The following is a 17610-nucleotide window of genomic DNA, read 5'->3' on the forward strand; positions in this document are numbered from 1 at the left end:
GTCCGGACGGGAGATGAAGAGGGTCGACGTTTGCGTAATTACTCGGATCATTTGCGAATCTCTCTCCAATTATAAAAAAAGCTTGTCACTACAAGCGACTTGGGACGAGGGCTTTACACCGATGCTGAATAGACATTTTACTGATTGAACATAAAAGCATCGTGAGGCTAATTTTGCACGAGTGATAATTCCACCTGAAAATACCCGTGAAATCATGTTACGTTTATTTTTTAGAGGAAAATGTGAAATCTTTTTCATCGCAATCCTGACTGGACGAAAAGGAAAATTGAAACATAATATAATTTGAGAATGGTTGTGGGATTTCTTTATGTGTTGTGGGTAATTTTGCGAACAATTGAATGAGAGGAGAGGAGTGTTCCAGCTGAGTGTGGGCGTTTGTTCAGTGGGAAGTTTAATGCGATTTATACTCGTAAGATGCATCTGAGCTAGTTCTGTGATCTCTGGCTTGAGAGCAATCGCGCGTGTTAGTAGTTCTTTGATGTGTAAAATGTGTTAGAGTTAACATATGAAACGTTTTAACATTAATTTGTTTTATTTACCTATAATGATATCTATTATTTAAAAAACAAGTTATTTAACTGTGCACGTACTTACATTAAATAAGTATTACAACATAAAACAAATTGGTACAATAACGATCTACCTAAGACCAAAGCAACGAAAAATGTCTAAATTAGTTTGCAAAAGTTGAGCAGTCTCAAATTGGCCTCAATACATAAACATGATTGTAGGTTTCATTAGAATTCCTAAAGTTTTGAGAGGCTCTTAAAACATAGACGTTTCGGGAAATCAAATGAAACAAATGCCAAGTTTCCAATGTCGTAATGAAAATGAAACACACAAAAAGCAAACCACTAAAAGCATTCAATTTACCTTTGGAGAATAGTAAGATAAACACAACATTAAATATACTCAACGTCAAATAAACCGCACCTTTAAAGATTTTCTTCTGACACAATCATGGTGCCCTAACAATATTGGTGTTATTTGAAAGCTCAATAAATAAACTTAAATAAAAACACATTTAATTTCTTAATAAACGATTAACATATACCATAAATGTGACTTGAAAAAAGACCTCACTGGTTCACTTCTGGGATCAATTAGACCAATTTTTATGGTTATAAAACCAAATAATGATCTCACGTGTGCTCTTTAACAGATGGATAGCGATTAATCCCAACTTAACAGTTTTATAGCCATAAAAGTTGGCTCAAGCGTAACTACCTATTTTTTGAAGAAGTGACTCTGGATCCTTCTAAAGACACATTTTTGGGGTAAAAATCTTTCCTTTAATGAAACGAAGTTTAGAACTAGGCTTTTAAATGGTGCCAATATTGGTGGGAAGTCGGGATGCATACGTTTGAAAATAATTGTCGCAGGAGGTGCAATTTATTTGATGTCAAGTGTAGTTAGTTAAAGCTATCTACAGCACGAAAGACCAACACCAACCACTAATACACCCAAATAAGTTATTCCCAGAACTCTGCTAGTTTAAACATTAGACATATATCTAATAAATTAACGCCATGGGATTTGATTAAAAGGAGTTTGGTAAGGATTTAAAAAACAAAAAGTCAAAATTAAAAAGAAGAATCAAACCATAAAGTCGTAATGTCCAACTAACAGAAAAAATAAAAACAAATGAACGTTGACGTAGACACGCTAGTATCATTGTTGGCACAAACATAGGTATAGGTATAACTATTAATGATTAATTCATGAACCTCTACCTGCGAACAGGGTTTTGGAAAGTCACAATTACCTAATGAAACCCGTCTATGTAACGTAACAGGAAAATTGACTAAACTACAATTAATTAACTTTTGAGTTTCCAATATTTGAAACTTTTTGCAAATAGCTAGTAGTAGTAAGAGTTAATCTGAGCAAGCATAATATTGTCATTCTCAAACAAAAAGAAGAATGTTCAAATTCCAATTCTTGAATTTATGTGAATGTTTTAATAAGCGATATTGACTTTATAACAATAGGTTTAGTATTAAGTATTTAGCCAACTCTCGTGTCTTCGTCAAAAAATAAAACAAAACAAACAAAAAAAAACCTGAATCAAGGAGTGGGGGAAGGGTCCGGTTTCTTCCAGCGCCTGCGTGACGTACACGCTGCGTGAAAACCGCGGTGGTAGATCGTTGACATCCAACACGCGTATGACGACGCGCGTAGAATTCTCGTTGCGCCCATCCGAAGCCACCAGCGTCAGCTCGTACTGTGCACACGCACACATTAACACACACATGCCATGCCACGCTAATACTTACTTAAAAAAATAACGGTCCACCTAAAGTTTATACAACTAAGTGATTTTATACCACTCTTTGATGGTCGCAAAGTTAAATTAAAGACAGACGTAAAATAAACTACGAGTCGTAACTTTGACCTTTTCTGCGAAAAACCTCCATTTTCTATTTGTTGTATTATTGACTGTCGCGTCACCAAGCGGTCGGTTCTCAAGGGGAACAAAAAGTGACGAAGTAATAATTTTAAAGTGCCCCTTTCTTAGGTAAAGATATTTCAGGATCGAATCAAACTATTTGTCTGATAAGAAAGGGTTTTAGGTACTTTGGAGGGCATGTAGAGCTTTTTGTCTTATCACCACGATAGATAAGTATTATTGCCTCTCCGACTATCTGGTATTGATTATTGCATTAAATATGGACCGCAATGGATTAAATTTTGTAGGACCGATTAGTTTGTTGTTAACAGTTTTGAAATAACCCCGTTACATCATATAATATTTATAACCATACGAAGTTAAGTTGTTGAATAACAAATTTGAGGTTTGCCGTTTATGATGGTGACCTAAAAACTACACGTTATTCTGCTGTGTTTCATTTATAATTCCCTCATATATTATGATAATTCACTGGCGAGGTCCGGTCGCTATAAACCAATAATGCCCTTTGGAGCTTTGCCTGTCACCGGCCTTTATGGGCTAACTTTATCTATGGCTGACAATTGTAACATGAACATTAATTCAAATTCCAAATTCAAAATCATTATTAGCTTGTCCCACCACCATTTAATTTTCGGGACAACATATTGGCTGATGAGAAAAAGTGATGTAAGAAACTCAGTTGCTTTAATAAGCCTAAGCTCTTCTTTATTTCAGGCATACCATTTACATGGTTTATAATACGAGTAAGTGCGACCTAGGCAGGTGAAGGTTATATTATCTTTCTAATAGTAATTAGAATTTGTTAAACAGGTAGTCCTACAAGAAATACTTTATTCAACATTATAATACAATTTCTCATAGAATAAAGTAACCTGAAATTTGGAACGTAAGATCACCTATTCGAACCAGGTAAGTAAATTATAAGCTCGAGTACAAGCACGGTCCAGTTTGTAATTTTATTCAGTTCGTGTATTGTCCACCAATTTATTATGTCCCACGCGGCTCACCACCCGCATATTAGCTTTATTTACCGAGGTTCCCGTTAAATATATTTCCTGGAATATAAAATGTATTCAGTTCGCGCCGTAAAATTCCGATTTGCTGCAGATAAGTTACGCTGCAATTTTATCCTCGGTTTTTACGGATACAGTTTTTTTATGTCCCTGTTTTTAATCACCGAAGAAAATAATTATTTATTGGCTAAATTGAGCTTATTTACTCATGAAACACAGGGGAAAATAGTATGTAATGTTTGAACATTTTACTTCCATGTGCGATGATATATCACATTCATGTTTGCGTAAAAATATTTGCTTTGTAAATGATGTCGTCATCAAAAATGTTTCGATGGAAGCCGCAGCGGATTAATCGGAATGAAGAAGTTAATTTACGCCGTGGGAGGAACTTTACGGGTTTTGCGCAATAATTGAAAAGTACAAATTTGAAACGCGCTCCCGGCGAGCCACCCAGCTGCCGAAGTTCCCGTCATTATCGTTATAAAAATGGAGGAAACTCGAGTTTCGTTTCGTAATTGTATTTAAAAATACTTTGGGTATTGACGGCGGCGAACAAATAAATATTAAGACGTTTGGTTGTTTAAAGAACATTATCATGCCGGCACGGCATTACGCGATCCAATGAGCTTCAGACGGTATCTCGAACGGCTCTGCTTCCATTTTCGGTTAGTAATTTCAATATCAAGGCTTCACTGAAACGCGACGAAATTCTAAGAAAGACGGAGAATAAGACATTTCAATTTTATGTCGTTGTAGTCTCCGGCATCTATCATATATCTTTTGGAAGCTATATGGGATATTGTGATTTATTGGTCCATCTAATTTTATTATGATTTATCGATATTAGGACATATCATAATATATTCCCTGGATATAGCTATCTGTATTAAGATACTTATATTGACCTGAAATACATATTTTGTAAACATTTTCCCATTGAATGAATGTACGAAATTGACACAATAATGTGCCAGGAAGATAAGAACAAAAAAAAATTGTTCATAATAAATCAAAAGTTGTAGAAACACGACACGTCGCATTGGTAATATTTCACGACCGCTTTCATCACCCATTGTGAGGTCGCATAAAAGAGGAAAGTAAAAAAATTCAAGAGTGCAAGATACTGTATTCGACGACGACCTCATTCTGGAACCGCAGACGGGCGCAATAAACAAGTTGGATGCAAATAAAACAACAAAAATACAACAACAAGACGGACACTAGCAACGGAACGATTCTACGAAACAAAACAGTGCCACAAACGAAATCCATGCCATGCAAAAATCAAACATCTAAAAAAAAAGTCGAGGCGAAATCTACTGCATCATTTCGATTGTTCATCGATTTGACGCCTACGGCAATCGACGAATCGATTGTGACCTGTAGAACTCGTTTGGGTAGGTTTCTGTCGTCTTCCTCGGTGATCTGAGTGCGGTAGGTGGGCCTCTCGAACACGGGCGGGTTGTCGTTGACATCTTTGACGTGGATAACGACCGTGGTGTAGTTCTCCTTCAGGTTATCCGACGCGGCCAACTTCAGCTCGTACTGTTCCACAATTTAGAACAAATGAACACCCAGAATATGCAATTTGAATTGGATTGGACTGTTTTATAATATGCCTTTGCTTTTGTACTCGCATAGATTTTGGTTCAAAAACCGCACTGTATTGAAATGTACGAAGATTTATTTCAGTGGTAGCGTCTGCATTTTAAGTAAAAAAATGTTAGTGGTAACAGACATCTACAAACCGGGTAAAATTCTAAAAGATGCTAGCAAATAAAATATTTTACTATATTTTTGCGGAACAGACTGTTTTAATCTCGCCGTAAGTAACTATATCATGAAGTAATTTAAAAGAAAAAGTTTAACGAAAGAAGAACGGACTGTAATTAACTTTATTAAAGTATATCCCAAAGAAAAGTCTTTGAACCAAGCACGGAACCACATTTTAACAGCTTAATTACAAAAACGTTTCACAAATATAATTTAGAAGTTGAAAATTAGTTGAGTTCTTTAAATTACTATAAAATTACGTAGCCTGTCTTTATGGCATCTCCCCATTTATTGTCATTTTGAAATAAGGAAATATTAATGGCATAATTTTTCAGTTTGAAAGCTTGTAAAAACATCGTGGTCGCTTGATGGTCGCGAATATCACAAGTTGGACTTCAAGAACCAGGTCGAATATATTAAGTTTTTGTTGTGTGTTAGATGGAATAATATTTTTTCGGTTTTCTACTTCTTGAAAGTATGTCATTTTTTATCAGCACTATAAGCTTCGATATAAAATGTTATACTTTATTCAATTGGACAGATTCTGACTGAATAACTTTTAAAACTAAAATCATTAACTCACAGAGTTACAACGGTAATTATGCCGTGACATTGTTCTCAAAATTTACTGTGACCAAAACTCTGTTTCCAAAATAGAAAGACTATTCAGCGACCCGTGGAAGTTATTGGTGTCATCTGTCAGTGTCGCTAAGTAATTTCCTCGGTCGAGGGGGACGTTAGTACCGAGCTGAATATCTGACGCATAATATCTACACCTAGTTTGAGCGATCTTCATTTGATGCTGATATTGCACACCGGTGGAATCCATCCAATATTAGTGTGATACTCAATTTCGACAATCGAATACCAGCATTATCCATTCAGTTTCTGAAGAGCTATTATCTAGCGAGGCTCAGGTGGACTTGCTCGGCTCTAGCTGCGTATAAAGACCCGCTAGAAGCTAGGAAATAACACAATGCAAGGCTTATGTAGGTATCTCGTACAGGCTAAAGAGATTTACTTATTCTTTTCAGTTTAAGTACGAAACACTGCAGTTAAAGGCTCTTTAAAGCAAATGTTGACCAAGGAAAAATCTCTACGAGTGGACGTTTTCTGTATAATTTTAGAGGAAAATTCAATGCGGAATGTTAAAAGCTTTTGTGGGAACTAAATACACTAATGTACTCAGACGATATACAGTTTTTATGGTTTTCTGTAAACGTTTTCAGTGCTTGTTATGATTGGCTGTAAAATAAGTTATCTCTAGCAACTTCCGTAGTTAGTAGTTTTAACGTAAAAACTATGAATCAAAGTTTTTAGTAACTTGTTCCCGTGAACGCTTTGCGAGTCTTCAGCTGAATAGCGATACAGCCTGGCAGCCACCGCTCACTTAAATAGGTATTAAAGATTAAATTATTTATCTCAGAAAGTTCGGAGGAACTTTGCTGAGGCCGTTACAAAGACTGGCGAGGTACAGTCTGCTCCGCGACGCTCCACCGCGATGTTTTTAAATTGAACCGCCAGGGGCAAAGGAAAAACGTCTCTTGAAACGTTTAAAAGCGTTTATTTTAGCGCGAAATTACGTTCAAAAGACTTCGAATCCTTTTAACTCGACTTACTTCCAAATACTTCCAATAACCGAAAATAGAGATGAGCAAAAAATAGTTTGTAATTTATTTACAAAAGTCTTAAGTAGGTATTATTTTGATGTGCTTAGGTTACCACAAAGAAAATTCAAGTGAATTCTAGATAAATTGGTGAAAGAGACTACTACTGCTCATAAATCAAAGCAATTTATTTACTTTAGCAAATTATTATACTCGAATGTTTATTGAAAACAAGTATTCGTTCGTAGATGTTTCGAGTGCGAGTGTAAAAGTAAAAGCCACCACTGTGTGTCCGCTATTACGTATTCAAGTCGAGCGAGCATAAGTTCCGGGGGTTGAAAACTGTCGAAATACTGTGTTTTCTTTTTGCGAAGTCAAGAGTTAGCACGTACTTTTACGTACCACATACATGAAGACCGATGCACTTTGACAGACCTCGAACTCGATCCTCTAACGCCACTGGTAAGTGGCAAATACAGCACACAAATACGTCCTCGTTTTGGAAAACGACAGGTCCCGCTTACAAGTTCCATTAGTGTTCGCGAACTCGCATCACAGTAATGTTTCCAACAAAATGTATAAAAAACTTTCCTTTTTCACATTCCCAACCCTAGCCGGAGTCGGATATAGATTTATTTCAACATTTATATTCCGAATACACTGGTGGCTCTTATCGCCTCTCTCAGGGACCATTTGTCAATATTAAAAGCTTCTAGTTGTTTTCAATATCTACAACCTAATTTTTTGCGGTTTTTATTAATGTTATATTATACACGATTAAATTTATTTGAATATTTTATCAAAGTCAGTTTTAAGCCTTTGTTAGATCGAATATCGGAATGACAAATTCATTGATCAGTTTTACAAAACGAAATTAATCTTTGTGTCATTTCGATTCGGAGAAAAGTAAATCTGCGAACCCAATTCCGTTGCTTAAATAATAACTCGATATCTGAGAACTGAATGACGATTTAATTTGTCAACAACAAAACAATATCGGTTTGTGCTTTGTTACGTTCCGAAGTAATGAAACATTTGAGTGGTATTCCGTCATTTTCTTTGCAGAAGACTCCGAGTGAGTTTGATTTGTTATTGAGTCGCATCCACTCTGAATTTCCTGTCGTCGACAGACAAAACTTCCTTTAAAATGGGTTGCTTTTGATTAATCGTATTTATATGTAGGTCGTACCTTATCTAATATTATGCAATGTTATGGTTCGGAGTCTTGAACATCCGATGTCATAAAAGTAAATGTAAATATTTACATGTTAATGCAATAAACATAAAGTAACACAGTTTGGATTTTTCATCCATTAAATTAATATGTATGTAAAGACAAACTAATTTAACTATATCTTTATAAGTAGTCCGTGCCAATAAACTTAAGAATTAACTATCGACCAAAAAACATAGAATACCTACTCGTATTTCACTACCAATTAAAGAATAACCAAATCAATAATGACATAGACAGACAGTTGGGTTGATTTCATTTATTTGCAACATTGATAAGTCTATTGGCGCGGACTGCACGTCATATCATTTTCATGAGACATGTAAAAATAAATAAAACCGTGCACACAGACTTAAACTCACCCGTTTCCTAGTTTCGTAGTCGAGCGCGCCGGCCACGTAGATGGCGCCAGTCATGTTCTTGACGGCGAACGCGCCGCCTATGTTCCCGCTCGTGATCTCGTATCGAATACGCGACGCTGCAATGGAATAAACACGTTAAGGTTACGTTACGTTAGCGGACTTTATGCAAACTCACTGTGCGACTCACGGGCATTTTCGAAGTTACATTTACACTTTGGGCACAGATTAGCTAAGTTTCGGGCAGAGAAAGCTTATACACCTTTAAGTGCTAGGGAGTTGTATTGCGAAGACAGTATCAACGCTCAGTTATACACAGTTTAAGTGAGTGTAGATAACTTTTAGTCGTGAAACTTTCAGTGGCAATTGATATTATGAGACAATTATAGGAAGGTATACACCTATCTAAGTATTCTAGATTTCATTATTATAAGCCAGTTGTATGTTACATAAACTTTTCCAAACGTTAGAGGAATATCACCCAATTATTACGTACATAATCACGGAAGACCTTTGCATACTGTCTCCATTATACTGTGGCACACTGTGCGCCGGTTACCGCGGAATAAATACGTTAAGCTGTTAATGGAAACTCACTCTTACTAGGACAATAGCATTTTCAGAATGGAATTTTAGGCAGCAGATACATGGTACCATGTGAAAGGGTAACGACCACACGATGCTTTAACTGTTCACGGCGTGATGCCATTTTGTCTAAAATATTATCGTAGCAAGACAGTAGGAAGTAGGTAGGTACAAACTGAATATCATTATTTTTTGAATAATGATGTGTATGGCACAATGTAATTAATAACATTATCCAAATTAATTATATTGTGCCATACCTCCACGATTGGGAAATTTGATTCTGCGAAATGCAAGTGGTTACTTAACATGAAATACAAGTGAAATGGTATTTCCATCAAAATTAGGATTACTAATGTTTGGCCAAAAAACGTTTCCCAAATTATCACATCGCAAACAACGTTTCGCAAATTTTCATTTGGCAAATTCTTATTTGGCAAAACAAACTTATTGCAAACTTTTAATTCGCAAATGTCGTTTTTGGCATATTATTGTTTAGCAAATTATTGTTTGGCAAAGTATGTTTTGCCAAATGTTTCATTTGGCAAAAATATTTCACGATAAACTATTTACAAAATAATTTGATTGGTGCATAGAATGGAATACAAATTAGCTTGTGGTTATTATTTTGTTTAGTGAGTAGTTAATATAAAATTTGTTCTAAATTAGTTTTCATATTTCATTCTTTTTATCGAAATTTCCAAATGATTTATTAACAATAGAGGTGATTCCCACCTCTATTGTTAATAAATCAATGGCCGCTGCCGCGGCACGCTCACTTCGCGCGTTAAGGGTCACTGTTCTAACCTAACCTAACCTACTATTTGTGCAATACCTACTTTCTGCAACCATACTATTTTCTGCAATCTCTTTGTTTTACATAAAAATCTCGTGAAAACCATGATCATCTATCTATCTGCCTTATGCTTTGATTAGTGGGTAACGGTGGGTAAGTAAGTATATGAAGTGTCAATTTGACCAAACAAATTATTTGGGATAGAATATTTGGCAAAATGAAACATTTGCTAGATAAACATTTGCCAAGTAAAATTTTTGCCAAGTAAAATTTTTGCCAAATGATAATTTGACCAAATGAATTAGTTGCGAAAAGTACAGTTGCTAAAAGTTCATTTGGGAAATGAAACTTTGGCGATAAGTTGTTTGCGAAGTGAAATTTGGCGAAAAGTAATTTGGCCAAACGGAAGGATACCTCAAAATTAATGTACTCGTATTTTCGAGTATTTGATATGCAAACATCGAAAATTACTCTGATATTAAGCATTTAAATCCACGAGAATTTCGAGATTATCAGGTAGGAATTTTGCAATGTTGTTAATATGAATTTACTGCTTGAATAAATGACTTTTATTAAAAAAATACAGATCATAATTGATTATATTGAAGTGATTTTTATTTAAAATAATAGGTACTTTGTTGCAAAATAAATTAACCTGCATTAGTATTCCAAACTGGAATAGGCAATCATAATTATATACGCCTGTGTTTGAATATTAACTTAACCAATCCGAGGGGATATGGCCGAAAGTTGGGCCGAAGCCGAAAGTTCAAGGGTCGATCGCGTTGATGGCACGCCACTATATCATAGCTCCTTCTTTAACATGCGCAGGTAGGTACTTTAACGAATTGGTTGGAGAAAAAATTAGGGAGATTTACCTAACAGATTTTTAGCAACGTCGCGTCGTTTGTATTCAATCTTGTTCAAGGTGTTCACGTTTTAACGTTAAATAAAATTACGGCTATTAAATATGTTCGATGGAGCTCTTTGTACAACGGTCAACTGTGTTTATTCGTTTGATATAACGATCAAAACTCCAAGGAGCAATCCTCAGCTGGGATTATCATTTTATCAGCAAGTTTTGTTTATGTAGAAAGTTCAATTTGTATCTAATATCTTCAGTTACACAAAGGAGTCATTTCAAAGGGTTCAAATTTATAATCTATATTTATGTTTGGGCCCCAATATTGCCTGTGGAAATTGTTTGTGGAGTCCGAAGTTTAAATTTTCGTGTGTGACATTGGGTGGTTCGGATGACGGTCGGCAGCGCACGTTCTGAGTTTATCTTGCTTAAATAATAATTGGATTTCCATTACTAGTAATGTTCAGGGTTTGTAGATAAGGGCCGCAAGTTGGAAAGGACTGCCCGGGCCATGATTGTCGGAAGATTGCTTTCATTTCAGCCAGAGTAATGTAAGGACGTATTTTTGTACGCCGCAAGTTACGGCCGGGCAGGTTGACCAATTTTTCAATTAATAGCCAATATTACCTCAGAATGTTGCAAATATTTTATGAGGAAACATTATTAGTGTTCAATATTCCAAACTGTAATGTATTATACTCGTAGCAAAATTGATTCCAAGGAAATTGTAGTCAGAGCACACTCGATCAATTACGACACATTGGATTGCCATTAATTAAAGGTGTTTTATCTGAAGCTCAAGTAAATACTTACAATCGGATTAGTATTGGGATAAGTATTAGGGGTTTGGATTGATTCAAAATGGGATCGAGATTAATGTGACTCTTTCAGAATGAAGATCTATTGTTTCGATTTCAGTATTCTTCGCTGAGCGTATAAGAATAACAGTGTTACCTATATGTACTTATTAACTAAAGTTATGGGAGTTGGTGGACGCAGTTATGGGGGGGTTGATGTGATTGTCTCATTACAACATAAGTAGTCGCTGGCTGAAGACAAACAACTTCCGGCAACTGTTACATAATGAAAGCCTTATAATCCTTCACTGTCAAAGTTGCCGTGGTCCCACAATTTTTTATGTATATTGTGTTTATTCTTGATGAACAGAGGAGAAAGACTGAAGAGTATAAGATTTCTTGAGGATGAAATTACGATAACACTATTTATTTATTTATTTATTTATTTATTTACACTTTTGCACATACAATTGTACAGTGGCGGACTTAATGCCAGGTGGCATTATCTGCCAGTCAACCACAGGTCGAGTAGAGAGACTATCTAGGTTAAGTATTTTTTTTAATAAATCGTTTTACTTTTTTGTTCAACCTCTTGGATGGAATCATTCCCGTAGCAAATAACAAAAATATTTGTTTGAGATACAATAACATTAAAACTTTTGCAATTTAGCACAGAGTAATAATGCATCAACAGATGATATTAATGTTTCTATACATTTTCGCCAGAAGTAAAATAAAAGAACCAAAAAGTTGATAAGGTCCTTACCTTTGAGGCTCCTTAGCCTTCGAACAAATAACTTTCCAAACACCCTCGTAAAGCCTACAGCTATTCATACTTGAAACATTTATCATCCGAGAAAGTAGGTAAAGCGAAAAATACTTAATAAGATAGACTTCAAAGACATTTCCTTTGATATTGGTGTGGTATTTTGAACTGTAGGTACTAATTTCCGCGACTATTTGGAAAAGAAGATTGGACTAGGTCAGAAAATAAGCGTAATTGCTGTTCTGAGCAGATGTCTAAATTTGAGTAAACACAAACCAAACCTTATTAAACTAGTTCCAAATAAGTGTTAACGGTCTACAAAAGCCTACACCTTAAATTGAAATAAATAAAAACTATGGCCTCATTAGTAGAAAAAGTATTGTAAAAGTCTTTGATTCCGAGGGAGCAAAAGTTTTATGCGAAACCTTCCAAAGTTTCACTTAGTTACGATTGATAGGAAAAAGATAAAAGATTTTTTTCGGCGATGGCAGGAATGAAATATACCGTCCTTTTGTTACTAGAACAGAAAGTAAAGAAACAAACTTGCTTTTACGAAACTTACCTTGCGGCACGAAATAACTAATTTAGGTGAATGGTTTTGGATTAGAAGGCCCAGATATGTTTTAATTGATTGACGATGAACCTAATTATTTTTTATTTTGTATCAGTTTCTTTTAGAAGAGCTTCACAAACTAATTACCTACTCAGCTATCAGTATTTTCTGTGGTTCATGCAATCGCCAGTAGCTAAATCAAAAAGTTTGAGAAAAAAATACCAAAAGCAACATTTTTCTGCTCTAGCTTGTCAACTTTTAATAGGTAGGCAATCATGAACCAGAAGTTTTGCTTGTCATCCCTATAACTTTGCTGTACAATTTCGGTCTAAATTATTGTATAGGTCCTAACCATATCAGAATACTATTACATTATTGTAATTACTGCTATTATTAGCATATGCCACTAGATTACAAGTTACAAGTATAACGCAAAGGCAAGTTCTAACAGTACCTAATTTAATTGCACATTATGCCTTCTACACTTTGAGAAATTTGCAAGCTTCCTACAATGTGAACCGCATTATTTCATAATGAGAAGTCATATCACAGAGCTACACAAGCCATAACGTGCGTGATAAAGTTAATATAATTAGGTGTGTTTTATGTGTGTGCTCGCGAGATACCGCGGGCCCTTGAGGCGGCGGCATTTTATTGCAACCCTGTGTTACCTCTACAGCGAATCTCATAATTATGAAGCCTATCATCGACTAGATCAGAGGAACGTATCGCTTAAGCTCACACATTAAGCGAGGATTCCGCGCGCCTCTACACACAGATAGATACAGGTTCTCAGAAAATGAGAGCGCTGCGAGTGAATCGATACGTAAGCAGCAACTTGTGATGATTTAGTCATGTTAAAAAAGGAACTACCCATTTTTGAAATTTGCATACATACAATGTCCACCATATTGTTGCTAATAAGTAATGATGGACTGCAATAGTATCAATGTGTACACATTACAAATTAGAAACAACACAGATTACATTCTAGGTAGGTACCTAAATTCGCGGTACACGCGGGATAATGAACGTATACAATATTCTCTAGCTAATTGGCCTATAAAGAAGGAATACCCCCACCCTCTCCCCTGAAATTCATTTTAGGGAACACGACTGCGTTGAGCGTTGCTACAAGTGAAAGGCTTCTGCTTTGAATTATTTTGTTTATAGCTCTTTAGCTTTTTTTTGCGGCCGTCAGCGTTAAAAAGCTTACGTCCGTTTTTCTTTAAAGCAGCATCCACAATGTACCATTGTAAAACGAAATTGCACCGTAATTTTTATGCACGTAAAAGATACACAAAGAGGCAGCCCACAATATCAGAATCCTGCACCGGTATAAATAAACCATCGAACAAATATATTCAAAAGTCAATCTATTGGCTTTGTGGAATATAAACTACGTATGGACCCAAAGTTTCTAAATTAAGCAAAGTCAAATAAACTCTGCTTGAGGTACCACAACTTGCGGCGGAGTGGGACAACTATCTATACTTATAATAAATCTGTAGAGAGGTCAATTCTGTACATGAAATATATTTTCAAAATAACTATGATTGGGTGATTAGTGATCGATACTGATGCCAAAAATTTAATCAGTAAAATTTTTGTCTGTCTGTCTGTCTGTATGTTCCTCATAGAAACAAAAACTGCTTAACGGATTTTAACGAAATTTGGTACAATTATTCTTCGTACTCCTGGGCAGGTTATAGGATACTTAGGAATTCCCACGGGCACGGGAATTAGCGGGAAAATCCTTTTGTATGAAAAATCTAAACTGCTTAAGTTAGACGCTTGAAATTTGGCATGCAGGTACCTTAGTAAACTTAAAGCTTAGTTACAACAGGATATTGTAAAATTCCCACGGGAACGGGAGTTAGCGGGAAAAAACATTTGTATGAAAAATCTAAACCGCTTAAGTTAGACGCTTGAAATTTGGCATGCAGGTACCTTAGTAAACTCAAAGCTTAGTTACAACAGGATATTGCAAAATTCCCACGGGAACGGGAGTAAGCGGGAAAAAACATTTGTATGAAAAAATCTAAACCGCGTAAGATAGATGAAGGGGGTAAAACGGGATCCACGCGTACGAAGTCGCGGGCGGCCGCTAGTAGACAAATAAATCTCCATCAATAATAGAAAAGAGGAATAAACGAGTACTTTTACTTAAAATTTGGACTTAAATAAACAAAGAAATAAAACATGTCATTAAAAACATTATTCAAGTTAAAATATTAACAAACAGACTTTTTAAATGAATATACAGGGTGTAAGGTAAATGGGTATATGAGCCGATACTAGCCCATGTTAACATGGGCATATAAATGGTATGGTGAAGTCAGAAAATTGATATTTTCATTTTAATTATTTTAATTTTCATACAAATCGGATTTTATAAAATTTATTTTGTATGAAAATTAAAATAATTAGTAGTGTCGGCTCATATACCCATTTACCTAACATCCTGTAGAAATCAGCTAGTTTTCGTCAGGTGAAAAGTTCTGTCGGTGAATAGTCCGTCTGTCGTCGAAACAGACAAATGCGAACATTCTGTCGGCGAAACGTCCATAGGTGAAACATTCAGTAGATGAATCTCTTAAAAACGAAACGTCCTATTGGTGATCAGTCTGACGGAGAAACGACTGTCGGAGAATGCTTGCAGAATCAAGAGGCGTATGTTCCGTCATAAATCGAGACGGCTTAATGACCAGACTAATGGCGGAGGAGTAAGGGCCTCCTTTGTCACGCGGCGTCCTTCTGATCGCTCGAGGCTACTAAACGCTTGCATTACGATCGCCATTAATATAAAACATACATTTACGTACACTTATCGTATCGGTTTATTTGGAGACGAAGGTCGTGATAGACTTGACGCTAAACATGGCGTGCTATGTTATTGCAGTTTAATACAAATCTAACGAAACAAACGATAATCAACAGCTTCACAATGCTACAAATTACACCAACAAACTAATCACGGATAAAAATTCGTGAATTAAAAAAAAACATTGTATCGTAATAGACTTATAAAAATCTAATTATTAATTGATAAAAAATTGCATACAGAACAAAATTTCTAAAAGTTGTTTACTTATAATCACTATTGAGGAAGGGGTTATACACATAATTGTTTGTATTGGGTTGAATGAGCACTTTCTGACGTGTGGCTTTTTTCTAAGAATCGAAATTTATTTATCTTCCAAAAATAAACATAACATCACAAAGCCAATACTTGAAATAACCGGGTTTGCCAAATAAAAGATCGAAGATGATTCCGGTTAAGAGCTTTTAAGACATTGGCCTTTACAGGTTTCGTGCTTTATGAGGGGAAATAAAAATTTAAAAGTTGGAACGAAACGCTGGAGAGCTTTGGCGTTCAAGGAAACCACCGGTGACTTTTTTTTAATTGCCATTTGTCAGAGAAATAAATGGAAGTCATAAATTCGTGCGGTGGCATGTCAAAAAATACGATTTTTCTTTCAACAGACGGAGTATTCAATAAAGGGATCGACGGTGGACCGCGGTAAATCACGTTGCCCGCGTACGTACGTACCTAGTATTTGTGGAGATTTTCAGCTTGGCGTGATGCGCGTTTTCTTAAGCCCATGATATATGACAGGCATCATTTCCCTCACCGTGATATGGGAATCACAAAAACGAAACTCAAATATTTTTCATATAAACCTGACTAAGTATGTGTCGCTATCAGAAGAATTTGCTTTGTTTGGATTTGGAGAAACATATTGCGAATACTTCAGTATGTGTTCTTAGATAAATATTCTTCAAATCAAATAAATTTTAACCTATCCTACTTTATATTAATGCTGTATAAACATTTAAGAAAATATAAACTTTAGTAGAATCAACACTAGAAACTTATATTTCTCCCCAAAGCATTAAAAAGGTATTACTCCAATATGGCTTATGGAATTTCCTCGGTGCAGTAGCTCTCGTGAAAGCAAAATGATATAGCTATAAATAAAACCGTTTTATAGCCGGATAATACAGCATAAAAGACTAGCGAGTACCCAGCCCAGCTTTGCGAGTACACAATTTGCAATGGCCGTAATAATAATAGTGCCTACCGAGAACAATCGTACGGACTTTCAAACAATGTATGGATTTATTTTAGTATCTAGAATACTTAACTAAATAGACCGCAAAAATTTACAACTTAAGTACAAGTCATTTCATATTCTTAAGCACCAATGGCACTACGAGTATTCAACCCTTTCAACTTTTTACTGAAGGAGATATTAATTTCTTCACCAACGAACCAAAATATTTCTCGGCATGAAAACGCAATGCGGATGACTGTATTATGTAGCGAGATAAGCAGGGTTATAAAAAAGTAAAACGTCGGGATTTCCCGGCATGTTTTCACGGACCAGCCGGAGACAAGGGAGTCATTTGGGGCGGAAATTGCAGGGAGATGGTCGACGAGAGGTGAGTTTAGGCTTACGGAGTCCTCGGTCAAATGTCAACGATGAGTAACGTGACCTCCACTCCCGGGACTCCTCATTTGTCTGCTAAGAAAGCGTCTCGTGATCAGCACATATACACTTAGTTCTGCACGTTCCAACTTCACGTATGGCCAATTGTTCACGACGACAAGGATTAAGCACCCGCGTTACAAGATCGTTACACTCCCAATGACTTAACTTCCCGTTACAAAACGATACTTTGTGTCGCTCTGCCGCGAGTTTATGCCTACGCAACATTTATTTCAAACTGTAAATAAAAAGTGTGTGGTGCGAAGATATTTTATTTCCACGTCTAAATTACGTGTGGATCCGAAGTGAAATAGCCCATCTTACATTGTCACCGC

The 17610-nt window shown here is 35.9% G+C and overlaps 1 protein-coding gene across 7 annotated transcripts in view; it reads right to left on the reverse strand.

Moving 5' to 3' along the window:
- Positions 1-17610, reverse strand: part of LOC135087825 (neural-cadherin) — a 368977-nt gene that overhangs the window by 15796 nt on the left and 335571 nt on the right. For 5 of the 7 annotated variants that reach the window (XM_063982631.1, XM_063982627.1, XM_063982628.1 and 2 more), the window contains 2 exons: positions 8427-8542; positions 4831-4995 (listed from right to left, as the gene is read on the reverse strand). In XM_063982631.1, the coding sequence (XP_063838701.1) occupies positions 4831-4995; positions 8427-8542 (281 nt within the window). Of the gene's footprint in view, positions 1-2083; positions 2246-4830; positions 4996-8426; positions 8543-17610 lie in introns of all 7 variants that reach the window. The other 2 variants (XM_063982629.1, XM_063982630.1) reach the window with 1 other exon arrangement.

Source organism: Ostrinia nubilalis, chromosome 3 (genome assembly GCF_963855985.1).
Source record: "Ostrinia nubilalis chromosome 3, ilOstNubi1.1, whole genome shotgun sequence".
In the NCBI taxonomy this organism is placed as follows: Eukaryota; Metazoa; Arthropoda; class Insecta; order Lepidoptera; family Crambidae; genus Ostrinia; species Ostrinia nubilalis.